Genomic DNA, 13,731 nt, shown 5'->3' on the forward strand with positions numbered 1-13,731 from the left:
TATGAACTTAACTTTTTTTTATCAATTTTAAGCAATAATTAAATACAAATATTTGCGAGGATAGTAAAAAGAAAAAAATTTAGTCCAAAATTAATTAATTTTATATAATGACATTTAGCGGGTAAAAACATTTTGTCATTGTATTATTAAGAATTTTATTAATCAAAATTTTTTTCTTTAATAAATTATTAGAAATTATTCTAGAATATTGTTGATTTGCAACGAAAATTCCTGCTAATAAGGACGTTGGAAAAATTGCAAGACGATGATTACGATGAGTGACGTAGCATAAATTAAAAAAATTACGAAAAAAAAATACTTATAATGTACTTCAACTTTATAATTATCTTCCTCTATAGACTGTACATGTTCGATGTAGAATAGCACCTTGTTCATGCTTTCCATTTAATTAATAAATAAAACAATGTAACTTAATATTTCTGACCTTTTGCCCTACTTGGCATATTTTCTCGCTCAATACAGTTAAAACTCAAAGTGAATTGACAAGGTCAAAAAGTTTTTACCAAAACGCACACGACGCCTCTTTTAGTTGCGGAAAAACACCCGGTATTTTGATTTAATTTAAGAAAATTTGGATTTGAAAGCTTTGAGATATCGCTGGATTATCCAGAAGTGCGCTAGGCAAAAACAAAACCAGACAAAATAATATTAAAGGTTATTTTAATTATTATTTTGGAACCTTCTTGCACCCACAGCTGATGGGAAAAATGTAAACAAACGTACTCTCTCGCTGACGTCACCACTGCCCAAATCTGATTGGCTATGGCGGAGCTCGTCCATGAAATATGATTGGCTTGATAAGTCACGTGACGGCGGCCATTTGTCCATAATATTATGGACAGAGCCAGCGCCACAGTCACAACAGTGGCGAGAGTCGCCGCTCCTCTCCTTGCGGCCGGGAGTTCTCAAAAAATCTCCCTAACAGCTGGATTCAATGAGCAAACTTATATTTCATTTATTATCTGTTTTAAACGTTTTTAAGAGAAGTATTTATCAATTATCCTGATCTTATAAATCATTTTCTTCATTTACGAGAAATATTTTATCGGTAAGAGAATTCCTACGTTTAATTTGTTTTTTGAAAAGTCACTCAATGACTTTATCATAAGCTCTATGTTAAACAATTTCATTAATTAGAAATAAAAAATTATGAATTTTTCACGTTTATATTATTACAAATAAAAATTAAATACATTCAAATCAATTTTTTATCGTCATTTTTTCAAACTACAAATTCACCTTGGCTAATTTTTGTCTACTTTTCAGTGCCCTTTTGCATTCTTCTAACATATTTGAAATATATACAGCCTGGTCTTCAACGTTTTCTGGAAAAGTTGATGACAAAATCAGCACAGGATGGTATCCTAATTTCTCGATCATTCTAAGTTTCATAGCTAGACTTCCAATAACTTCAGTCTCTGTATTTCTTATCATCAATGCTCTACAGCCGTAAACCAAACTGATCCAGTTGGGACTATCCGGGCGTTTGATTTCTCCAGGAAACTTATAGCCGAAACCTTCAGGGATGTCCTCCACTTGCTCACAGTCATCACTCAGCTTGATAAAAATGTCCGGGCGAAAGTAATTTGGTAAAGCGTGACCAATGTACATTTTCTTACTCCAGTCCGCCCCTAGGACTTTGGTTAAACTGGCGGCGATTTCCTTAAACTTCTTGTCACTGTACGAGCCCTTGTCCATGCGGTTTAAGAAATCGTTATAGAACAGCGGGGTCTGGCTAATCTCCCTCGACAGAACAGATCTGGCTTTCTCCGAGAGCCTTGCTCCTGAGTAATCCGGACATTCGATCTCAAGCCCTATGTCCAGGGAGAGGATTTCAAAGCCAGAGGCTTTGACACTGGGCATGTAGACGATATTTAAAAACTCGTGGCTTAAAGCTCTGTTGGCCAACTCGTAATCGTACAAACCCAAAACACTAAGGTAATGCAGAAGGGCAGTAAAACTTCGAGGGTAAATATTGCATTCCTTTTCCCGCTCCGGCGACTTGATTTCGTCTATGATTGTCTGATAAATGTTTTCGGTTATGCCAGGCAACTCCTTAGGCCACTTAAACATCTGCAGGGCCATGCAAAGGCGTTCGAGTTCCTTCAGTCGGATGTTCTTGATGTTGGAGATAAGTTGTTCGGTGGCGCTGGCCATGATACCATGGTGAGGCATTTGGACGTTTGTTCCGGCCAAGATTAAATGCATAGTGGCCATGTCGGACAATTCCTTGCTTTTAACTCTAGGATACAGTTTTTCCAGCATCTGATAGTGCAAAGGAATCAATCCCAAGTGTAGACCCATGCGAATAGCCTGGAAGCAATTTAATTTGTCAATGACAAATATTACATGTAACAAAAATTAAATTCGTTCTAAACATAATTAAAAACAAAATGAGTATCTACTCTGATAATCTAAGCAAATATAAGTTAAAATAATGAAGGTGACCAAGGCTAATTTAGTCTACCACTCAAACTGCATTTATATCTGGGCTAGGATTGCCTTAATTAATTGTTCCTAATTGATATTTTACAATTATATAGATTTTAGTTAAAAGTATTCAACCAATTCATCTCATTTAAATGTAAATTTAATCATTTTGATGTTTTACCTTTGCAATACAAGTGATAGTGATATTATGAGCACTTTCGGCATTGGTGATGAGTTTCCTAATCATCATCTCCATCAGGTTGAAACTGACTATTCTCTTCTGCGATTTGAAAAATGCCATGGCACATATTCCAACCTCCTCAATACTGAGCGCAGAAATTTTCTTTTCCAGATACACTTGGAGTCCAACAACTTCCTTGATCGGGAAATATCGTCTCGCGTTGACATAAAAGAGACTTTGGATAATTTGAGCGTGCGAACGATGAGTGACTCTTTTAAGTAGTTTACGATTTGCCATTTCTCCAAAGTGGCAGAGTCGCAGCAGATCCACGTGGTACCAGTGGTCGAGAAGGATAAGCAGCTGGCTGTGGTCGAATTCCGAAAATTTGGACTGACACGCTTTGTCCAATTCCATCCACAAGCGATGAAAGTTCTCCGACTTGACTGTCGGAGTCCGAGGCCAGATATTCAAACAGAATAAAATTTTGCACAGCCCATCAAATGAGTACAAAGGCAGAGCTTCAATTAGTTTGGTAACCTGAAAAATTAAAATTTTTTAATTAATAAGGAAGGAAATCAATCTCCAAATAAATTAAAACCATAATTTGATTGAAACATATTTCTATTCAGAATAAATAATAACAAAAATCAATGCTTAGTTAAATAATATCGCTTGCAGGAAATTTTAGATTATATGATCCAATTATTATAACCATCGAGTTGAAGCAGGGCTCAGACAAATTGACATCCATATTCGAGTGAAGCACAAAATAGGAGACTCGGACGAACTGGTCCAAAACGTCCTGCGTATTCCACTCATCCCTGGCCAGCAATTCTGTGAACTCGTCACTATCCAAAGGTCTTTCAGGTAAGTGGAAGTCCTTTGTGAGAGGAGCCAGGGTGGACTGGTACTTAGGGTCTCTTTTCAGGAATTCGTAGGACGTTATGTTCTCGGTGCCTTTCAGCGGTGGTCCTTTCAGCACACTACTGCATTGCAAAAGACGACTCGGACACAAAGCCAATGCTGATGGCTTGTGGGCAGCATGCTGCAGAATTGTCCGAGACAGACGCTGCAGAATTCTGCTCATCTTGAATGTGAAAAGACCTGAAATGAGACGAATTTTTTGTTATATCATAATATTGTTTCACTGTTTTGCAGAATTCGGACAGAAATAATACCTGAATTTTACGTCTTAGTAAAATTTAATTACAACCGGTGGTGAAAATGTCGCATTTTTAATTCCATTTCGCCACAAACTGAGAGAATTTAGGCGACATTGATCAGTTTGTGTTTATGCATCGACAAAGCAGCCATGCCAGCGCCAGCGCCGCCAGCTGCTTGGCAAACCACGTGACTCCCGTCTCTCCCCCCCCCCCCCACTTTTACTGTATTCTATTATGTGCTGCAGTGTTTCTTTGCAATAAATTTTTATTTATGTATTTCACTATTTAAACTTATGACAACAAATTTTATCTAACATCATTAATTTTAAAGTTTGTGTAATTAAAAAAAACTTGGCAATTTTATTTTAATCATTCATAAATAGTATAAAATAATAGCATAAATTGATAAGTGCAATTATTTAATTAAATTTATAATTACAGATAATTATTATTTAAAATATCAAACAAATTATTTAAAAATATATGGCAATTCCTAAAATTTAGTCCAGGAAAGTTTGGAGTAACTTTTCTTGAGTATGAAGTAGTTCTAATCTCATGGGTGTCATATTTAAAAAAAAAAAAATATTATACAATTTAATTTAAATTGAAAAATTAATTGATATTAAAATGATTTTCATTTAAAAAAACTATCCAATTATTTATTTTAAATAAGGTAAAAGATAATTGTGGTACATGTAATAAAAACACAAAAATCTATTATTTAGGCTCACTGCGGCGGATGGGGTCTTTTTGATCTCGGAAGTTTTAGCAAAATTTTTGCTAGTGGTGATGCCGTTTTGTCCAACAATCTCTTTTTTTCTAAATAATTGTTTTTCAAAAATTGAATGTAAACAATGTATTTGTAACAATGTGGACAAATAAACAACAATAATTATTCGTTTTGAATTTTATTTTTCATTACATTTTGGAGAAAAAAAATTAGAATATTTTTTTCAATTCAAAATAAATTATTTGTTGGAAACATTTGGAAATAATATTAACCTCACTTGTTTATATACCCTAAGTACTTTTTGATTGGATCTAACTGAACAAAAATAAATTGAAAAAATTAAATCATAAATTTATGCAATAGATATATTTTTTGTCTCTATGCCGCTTATATTTTTACGTTTGAACGCATTCAAGAATTGATCGAAGTCTACTTCTTCTCAGCAGCCGGTGCTCCAGTTGGTTTGCCAATAACAGCGAGCGTTCCATACAAAATCAATGAAGTGCCCTTCACGCAGAATTGCAATTGCAGAGAGGATGAAACGCTCGGTGGCTCTCCGACGACTCGACAGCAAGAGATTTATTGGAAAAATTGCGACGGCTGCCTCTGGCACTGAGCACCAAGGTTGTCATTCCACGCCAACAAATGCGATTCAATTTTATTAAAAAATATCAAAAGATGCATGACGGCCTTGTGCAAATCTTCAATTCCAAACATGAAAGCACATTGAAGTACCTTTGTATACTTATTATTATTATTAATAAGATAACTGAACGGAAGGTGTTATATTTTCTATAGCATTAAAAACAAGCTGGTTTCATTTTGGCTGCAATTTCGTTTATTTAATCATTATTCATCATTAAATTATTTTTGTTATTGATGTAACATTCCCTCTAAAACACTTTATCACAGTCACTTTGAAATGAAAACAAAGATATTGAATGGAGAGTTCAATGTATGAGATAGTGAATCAATCATCAGCATCATCATCAGTATTATTACATTCTTATTTGGGGATATGTGGTAACAACACACGCGCTTAATATGCTCGTAAATATAATCAAATTCGTCTGCGTCAGTCTAACTGCAGATCTAGTTTTTCAAGTCAAATTTTCCATCAATGATTTGTTTTTTCTTTACTATAACATTTTGTTAATTATGTTTTTCCCATAATGGAATGGATTCAAGTCTTCGATATAGCCACTGTACACATCGATAGTAAATTGTAATGTAGACTGTGTTTGTTTTCTGCTTTTTTTTTTGCTTCATCTCTTTTTATGTTGAGTGCGCGGACACAACAAAAAGCGTAATCGATATTTACACATCGATGTATGTAGTAATAGTACAGTACACATCATGTTCTTCTTTAAATAGAGCCCCGTATGCTATCAAACGAAAAGGAACTATTTTTACATATGCAATATTCGATAATAAACCACGAACATAACTTACAAATTAGAAAATCGCATGCTTGACTGTGATCATTGCAACAAAGATTATTTTTTTTTATCTGAAACTTCAGCAGTGAACTATTTCAGTTTTTTTTTAATCATCAAAAAAATCATTTTTGGGTGTTTTTGTGTATTTCACACTGCAATATACAAACATTAATTTTTTTCAATTATCCTGGGACAAAAAGCCAATCAGCATTTTATAATTTTTTTTTTCAGATTATTGGATCATATTTTTCTTTTTCATGAACTACATTTTAATCAGCCATTGAGGTCTTAAGTCTATTCATCGTACTTAAAGCTACTTTTTTCACTTCTGTATATATACATTTTGAAAGAAACAAAAAAACAGTTCATTTTTTCCACCCTTTTACAAATCGGTGACAAAATACAGCATCATTATGCGTAAGTGCAAACCACTTACGTCCAGAGTAAATTTTTCAATCAATTTAGTCAATTAACGACACTTTTGATGAGACTCAAAGCGCACGGTGAAAGATCGCGGGTATTGTGTATAAGATTTACACGTAATGGCATTGGCTTAGCGCAGCAATTAGATATAATTTGGAGAGAAATTAATTTCTTGCAATTCGAATCCTTGATGAATTTTCTATACATAGTGTGTGAAACAAAAATGCATTTGCGATTTCACCAAAAAAGTTCATATCGAACTGAAAAAAATGAACATCAATCAAATTCCAATCAAATTGGGAAATTTGAAACGCGTCGAAATACCTTGCAGAATTTTACAGTTTAAGGGTCAAACCCTTAGTGTGACCAATAGTTTTGGTTTAAAATAGAACAAGAAAATTACAAACAGTATTATTTTTTACCAAAAATATCCAAGGTCTCTTTAAACAATAAACAAACATTAAAGAAAAAGCTGGAAAAAAGAGGTAATTCGAAAGGGAAAAATTTACACAATTCTGCAAACGGAATTTCTCCGCATTTTTTTTTTTTTAATGATAAAGGCGCGCTGTTTTTGGTATACTTTCAAAGGGAAAAATACAAAGTCGTGAGCCCGAGTCCCATCTGCTGGTTGAGTGAGACATGGAAGAGACCCATCACTGCGCGTATACAACTACGGGAATGGCACGGGGAGGGCGCGCTAGACCTGGAACAGACGAAGCATGTTCTCGTTGTTCCACAGCACTCGGTCCTCGGCGCGGCAGTAGTAGTTGTTCCACTGGTTCGAGTCTTGGCACACTTTGCACACGCCACAGTCTTTGCTGTTGTTGTTGTTGATGTTGTTGAGGCAGACGGGCCACGCGGGCGCCGCCGGCGTCGACTCGACGAACGAGGCGCCGCCCGTCCACTGGACGGGGGTGCTCACGCGGCTCCGCTTCGCGCCCGAACTCCGAGACGGCCACGCCCGTCGGCCGGAGGCCGCCGGTTCGGGTTCGCAGGCGGCCAGCGGCCAGTAGTTCTGCTGCACCGGCGCCGGCCGGCAGGCGCGACAGGCCACGGCCGTCACGCCGACGGCCGGTTGCTGGCGGCTGTTTGAGGAAGGGCAGCCGCAGGACTGGTGCGGCTGCGAGGGGATCTGCGTCTTCCCAGGCGCGACGCCCACCTTGGGCAGCGGCGGCAGGTGGTCCGCTCCGCAGGCGGCCGCGAGCAGCTCTGCAAACAAACAGGGATTAGCTTCCATCATATAAGTGTAAAAAGAATAAAGAAAGACAAGAAAGGAAATTCGGGGAACGGTGCAGTCTGAAAGGAGAGTTGAAAGTCGTGTCTTGGGATTTTCTTCCCAGGTTGTTATTTTTTCCCATTTCGTTGCTGCTGGAAAAGGTCAGACGTGGGATAAGAAGGCCGGCGCCAGACTACTTGTTTTGCTGCTGCTCTTTCGTGTGTAAAAGCTACATGCTCAAAATTTGTTTTGCGCCCCTGTGAAAAATACTTTTTGCAGCTTTGTGTAGAGAACAAGATCCTCTTTTGAAATGTTCTTCTGCGTCTTTTACAAAAATTTATTCCCTCAAGGGTTTCCAAACTTGAGATAGCTTTCACAGTAAATTAGGCTTTTTGAATATTATAATCTCTACAATTTTATTAAAAAATAAATTATTTAAACGGCTTTTAAATCTGTCAGCTCCCGGGAATTATTTAAAACTTCCTTTCAATACGGCAATTTCTTTGACCAAAGAATCTTCAATGCGCAGCAATTAAATTTCAAAAGAAAGTTTTTCCCCCATAATGGGATTAGGTAACTAATTGAGGATGCAGGATGTACCCTCTCCGATAATTAAAAATTTCAGAGATTGCGTGCGCTGCGAATAGTATTATCTTTCATCCAAGGGCTCGACAGAATTCTTGCTTAATTATACCAAAGCAAGAATTTCATTTTCGTGCAATCTGGCCGATGAGAGGCTTCAACTTAATTCGATATTATAAGCGAGCACAAATCTCCCGCACAGAGCGGCGGCTGGTATTAAAAAAGCAGCAGGCCGCCCCTTTCTTTTTCTTTATTCTTCGAGCATCTATTCTCCTCTTCAAGTTTAATTAGTCCCTCCGAGGGGAATTTTATTACACGACAATATAAACAGGCATAAAAACAAAAGGCTGCCTCATCTGAACGGATCAGCCGCCCATTTCCAATCTTGTTCTCTGATGGCGTAATGTGAAAAACTCTTTTCGCTCGCGCACCACTTTTCTGCAGAGCCGACGAGAAGAAGCGGAATTGGCAAATTAGCCCCGGCCGAGATGCAGACGAGGCACATCGCCGAGAATCGACGTTATTATTATTACGATTATGCTCTGCAGCGGCGCCGGGGGGAAAACGCGAGGAATTTTTCTCCGCTCTCCGAATTACATCAAAGCGAGAGAAGATGTTACAAAAGTTAGCTCTCGCGTCTCGCAGGGGATGGATTTTTTTATTACACCGAGTGAATAAACACGGCGCAGAAAATGCAGCAACACGGACCCGACTGGCTCCGACACGCTTTGAATTATTCATCTGTCGGCCTTTGAATCCACGTGTACACGTTTTAAATGGGACGGAGAATAAAAAGAGAAAATACAAATTTATATGTACAAAAAAAAAAATGAATTTTCACGGGTAACAAAGCGTTGATAATTCGCCGCAGGGAGCCGAGCCGTGATTCGATTCAATTAGTGCGTGTTCCGTAGGTAATTACCGGCTGCTGCAATTTGTTTCGAATTTGCATCAAAAGCGGCGAGCGCGGCCAATTTGGTCTGCAGAGAGAAAGAGAAAAAAGCAAAATGAATCACGCAAGGATGGAGCAGAGAAATCGGCTTCCCCGAAATCGCGCAGCCTCTCTCGGTCCTGCGGTTTTCCCTTTAGCACAAAGAGCATTCCGGCGCTCCCCTATGGTCACCTGCGTGGCCGTTTCTTTTCTTTTTCGCTCGCTCAGCACGACGACGACGGCCATCAATAAGTGCACGCTGAGTGCATGACCCCGAACGAGGGATTCGAGCGAGCCGGGAAGCGAGGCGATAAAAGTCATGACGCTTGACAAAAAGCATCGACGTGTCGCGCTTCGGCCTCGACTGCTTTTCCCATCACACCCACCAGCCAGTTCGGTGGCAGACGGCCAAGTGTTGGCAATAATCATGCTAATTGCCTATTCATTTCTAACCCTTCTGCTGCGCTTCTGCCCTTTTCGGACATTTTTTTTCCTCCGCACTCACTCACTCCATCAATGCGCTTGGTCCGCCGGGAAATGCCGCGTTTCATAAATTAGTCTCCACGGCCATGTGGCCCTATCTGAGGATGAGAGACTCACTGTGTGTGGCGTATAATTTATTATTATATTCTCCCATGCGCTCCGACGTGATTAATGGAGACGAATTGATTTCCAGCTTTCGAGGAAATCTAATGAATGGGCGCCGTGTTCCACGGAAAAAGGCCGGACAAAAGACTATATTCGAAATTCCAGCGTTTTATAACATAATTTGTTTGAAAGTATACCGGTGGATAATAAATATTCAGCAGACATAAAAATGCCACTCGCGAGAAAGAAAAAGATAGAAGCGAAAATCGCGGCGCGAGCACACGCGGCTCTGCCCGAGGCGAGTTAGTTTCCTCTGCTTTTTTGGCACCGGTGGCTCTTTCTTTATACCGAGCAATAATTTATTCCAAAAATGTTGTTGATTATTTAGCATTCAGGACCAGTTCGGCGGTAGCAGCTCATTTGAATACATTAAAGGGGAGCCCATGAATGAAATTATTCGTCATTTTCTCAGGCCGGCCATTTGAATAATAATCACGGACCCCTTATTCGCGCGCGCATGAGGACGGCAAAACAAAACATTTTGATGATGGAAATTTAAGCCGAGCACCGCATGCACTCAGCAGCATCCTCTTTGTTATTGCCTCACTCGGTGGCTCTGCTGCTGCATTTACAGCGCTCGGAAGAGATAAAGTTTGATTTATTCGAGCGGCGGCTCGTCAGAATTGATTTTCCAACAATAATACAACAGCAGTGGTCTCTGTTATATGTTCGGGGCGACTCTCCGAGTTGCTATCGAGGCCGAAATTCGTTTTATGAATTTATAACCATAACGCACTATCGACGGCGCTGCAGTACCATTTTTGCGCCCATCGACCGTCCCTCTCGTTACGTTTTATTCAAAACTAATTCCCATCATTTATCTTTGCCGATCCAATCTTGCAGCCGAGAAATGAAAACGTTCAAGTTAATCAAATAACTTTTCACTTCCAATGGTAAAAATATACCCGAGGCGAGAGAAAATTAAGCGAAAATTTTATTTTTCTATAGGTCTTCACTTGAAAGATTGTAAAAGTTTTTTGACGAATATGCATCTCTTGTATAGCTTCACTTTACGACACGTCTGACGTCGCTTTTGGTTTATATTATGTTATTGTTTAATTTTGAAAAGATGGAATCTGTGCTTTAGTTTAAAAAGGTTGGCACGCCGGGAGCGACTTTTTATGATTTCCCTAGCTCGACTCGGGGCTTTATTGTCCGTGCAACGCCGCCGCTGGAGGTGGTTTCGGTTCAGTTTATAAATAAAAGTACAGAGTTTATCTTCTACAAGGTAATAAATAGCCCTTTAGAGGAATTCCTGTTATATGCGCGCGGCGTACAAACAAACAACCGCGAGTCCTTCGACCAATTTTTTTTTTCAAGCTTTTATCGCCAAACCAGAAAGGAAATGCTGCACGGCCAGAATTTCCACCTCCGGCCGTTGCTTTCCACGCGCGGTTTCCCTTTTCCTTTCTCGAAAGCGGCCAAATGTAAATTTTTAATTAAAAAAAAAATATTTATACATCAACCAGAACGAGAGAAGATTCTGAGAATGGTTATTTTCAATTTAACCATATTTCACATTTTGCTTGGAAGACTCAAAATCTCTCCCTTCCGAGTGAGAAATAAATACCGAGCAGATGGCCTCTTTTGCGCGCACCCACCTGCACAACAACCACCAAGATTTGAGATGGAACAACGAAGAATGTGCACCCCACATGCGGCTCAGCTAAAATTTTAAAATTTTTCTCACGAGGGGGCTTCTCATAATTACAGGATTTATTTTTATTCAAGCATTAATTAAGTCGGCGTAAAATGTAAAGACAAAATCCATTCGCATCATTGCAATCAATTGTTGCGATTGCAGAATAATTTTGGCTTTTTTTCTTCTACAAGGTGGTTGGCAAAGAGGATGAGAAAGGAATGTGGGCGCTTTGCAGTTTACACTTCTGCTGCATTGTGCAGGTGGCACCACCTTCCTCTTCACTTGCCAGTGGCCCAAAATGGCCTCGAGATGATTGAAATGATTTATGAAAATTGGAAGAAAATTCGCGAATCGGGCAAAATTGAGACTTGAGACGGAATTGCGGGATTTCGGATCTCCTCGCCACGTCGGGACTACTTGGAAAAACCGCCCCGTCCGTTTCCTGGTGCAAGGTCGGCGATTTTGATGTAATTCCACGTGTTTGCGTTGAAAATTTATGCATGTTTTTTTGTTTGTTTGTTATTGATCAAGGCCAAATTTTATATTCGTATTTATGGTCAACAAGCATTTAAAAAATCTAAAATAAAAAATAATTTCTCATGGATATGCTAATCTGAAATAAATATTACACCTTTTTTTTTTAAATTTAAAAAAAATATGGCCTGATAAATAAACAATTTACTTGGATAATTTATTGTAAAATTTGTGTGGATTTTCCAGACTTTTGAATGAAAAACTTCTTATTAAAAAAAAAATCAACGAATTTTGATGGAAACTTTATTTTCCTTGTCAGCAATACAAACTCGCTCCTCGAGGGAGGTGAAATTTTAAGCGGCCCCAAAAGGGGTTGGCAGAGCGAGCGAGCAAGGAGCAGTTTCTGTTGTATTATTAATTCGTCTCGGTGAACAATAACAAGGAGCGGTGCAGTGGCCATAGAGCGCACTCAAAGGTCTGCTGGTCATGAGAATTTCAAGATCCGCTCGCGTCATTGTTAAAAAGCAGACCAAGTATGACTGGAATAATTGAAAGTCCGCGGCCAACAAAAGGGAATATTTATTGTGCACGACGACGACGCTAGGAGCAGAATTTCACGTGTGACCTCAGTTGCTGGAAAATTGTAGTAAATCATTCCCAGCTTGCACGACAATGAGGGCATTTTTCCCTTGAAAAGATGAAAGAAATTTGTTTATTCTCCACCCAGGGGAGAGAGAATTTGAGGAAAATTCAACACCACAAAATTTACGACCGGATGAAATTAGTTTTCTCTGCAAGGCCGCAAAAATGGCGTTTTTCTTAAAGGAAAGGCAGAAATGGCGATAAATATAAAAAAAATGTGACGCGCGAATAGTTAAATATTGACTTGGCACGGAGGCCGAACACCTGAGAGCTACTTTCGCGCACATACAAAGGCAGGTTAGAAATTTATTCCGCACGTTTAGGATTATGCGGCGTGAAGCGAATTTTCGTTTTAAAATTTGCATTCGCGACGAGAGATAAATCTCAAGGCTTTATGTTCGAATCGCACCCTTTATTAGTCCTCCAGAAATAATCAGTCAGTCATGAGCTCTCCTTTTCTTTTTTGTAATCAAATATTTTCAAGGTGAGGCGGCAATTTTATTCCCATTACGATGTCGCTCGCGTTTCACCTGCAGGCACATGAAGAGTGCACCGAAGAAAGGGAAATAATCGGACCAAGAAATATATATAGAAATGATTGCTTCGTTTTCCGCTCCGCGTCCGCCGCAGTCAATTATGAGCAATTTCAATTTGGTCCCGCAGCAAATGTTAGAAAAAAAAAATCAAGAAGAGATGAATGGCTCATTATATTATACGATTTCGGATGGGCGGTTCTTGAATAAATTTTTATCTTGCAATTTGAAGGCGAAGGAAAAAGAGGAGTCGAAAGGTCTGTATCGTGCCGATTTTTACATATTACATTGCAGAGCATTTAATAACACATCGCGAGGAAAGAAATTTAATATCAATTATTTTTTTTATATTTGTATTTATAACATTAAATTTCAATTAAATAATTACAATAAGTACACGAAATAACGAATTGTCGATTTCCTATGTAGGAATTAATACTGTAGGGTGTACAATAATTCAGTTTATATATTTTAATAAATAATAATTAAGCAAAACTCTGTTTTAACTGTTATCATTGATAATTCGATGAAAATAAGAAATAAAAATAGGTAAATAAAATTAAATTCTTTTTAAAAGAAATTATGCGTGAATTCAGTAAATAAACTTTTAAAAATACAATTACAGAAATAATAATTATAATTATTGGTGTTTGTTTCTTGTTTATAATATTAAAAG

The 13,731-nt window shown here is 38.4% G+C and overlaps 2 protein-coding genes across 2 annotated transcripts in view; both read right to left on the minus strand.

Moving 5' to 3' along the window:
* Positions 1 to 1,215: 1,215 nt before the first annotated feature.
* LOC132199659 (FAST kinase domain-containing protein 5, mitochondrial) lies at positions 1,216 to 3,956 on the minus strand. Its single transcript, XM_059624554.1, has 4 exons — positions 3,811 to 3,956; positions 3,345 to 3,736; positions 2,633 to 3,169; positions 1,216 to 2,334 (listed from the first exon to the last, which is right to left on the minus strand). The coding sequence occupies exons 2-4, from the start codon at positions 3,717 to 3,719 to the stop codon at positions 1,249 to 1,251; spliced, it is 1,998 nt and encodes a 665-aa protein (XP_059480537.1). The 5' UTR covers positions 3,720 to 3,736; positions 3,811 to 3,956; the 3' UTR covers positions 1,216 to 1,248.
* A 1,809-nt stretch (positions 3,957 to 5,765) lies between these two features.
* LOC132199808 (mastermind-like protein 3) overlaps positions 5,766 to 13,731 on the minus strand; it is a 33,828-nt gene continuing 25,862 nt past the window's right edge. The window contains exon 3 of the mRNA XM_059624827.1: positions 5,766 to 7,596. Within this exon, the coding sequence (XP_059480810.1) occupies positions 7,085 to 7,596 (512 nt within the window). The 3' untranslated portion in view covers positions 5,766 to 7,084. The remainder of the gene's footprint in view (positions 7,597 to 13,731) is intronic.

This window comes from Neocloeon triangulifer, unplaced genomic scaffold (assembly GCF_031216515.1).
Source record: "Neocloeon triangulifer isolate White Clay Creek 2 clone unplaced genomic scaffold, ASM3121651v1 ptg000014l, whole genome shotgun sequence".
NCBI classification, from domain to species: domain Eukaryota; kingdom Metazoa; phylum Arthropoda; class Insecta; order Ephemeroptera; family Baetidae; genus Neocloeon; species Neocloeon triangulifer.

What these genes read in the sequence shown, in the direction of transcription:
- LOC132199659 (XM_059624554.1), bottom strand. Translation starts at nt 3,719, where the DNA reads ATGAGCAGAATTCTGCAGCGTCTGTCTCGGACAATTCTGCAGCATGCT. An exon ending in AGCCCTGCTTCAACTCGATG is followed by an intron (nt 3,170 to 3,344) that starts GTTATAATAATT and finishes TTAATTTTTCAG; the next exon opens with GTTACCAAACTAATTGAAGC. An exon ending in CTATCACTTGTATTGCAAAG is followed by an intron (nt 2,335 to 2,632) that starts GTAAAACATCAA and finishes AATTGCTTCCAG; the next exon opens with GCTATTCGCATGGGTCTACA.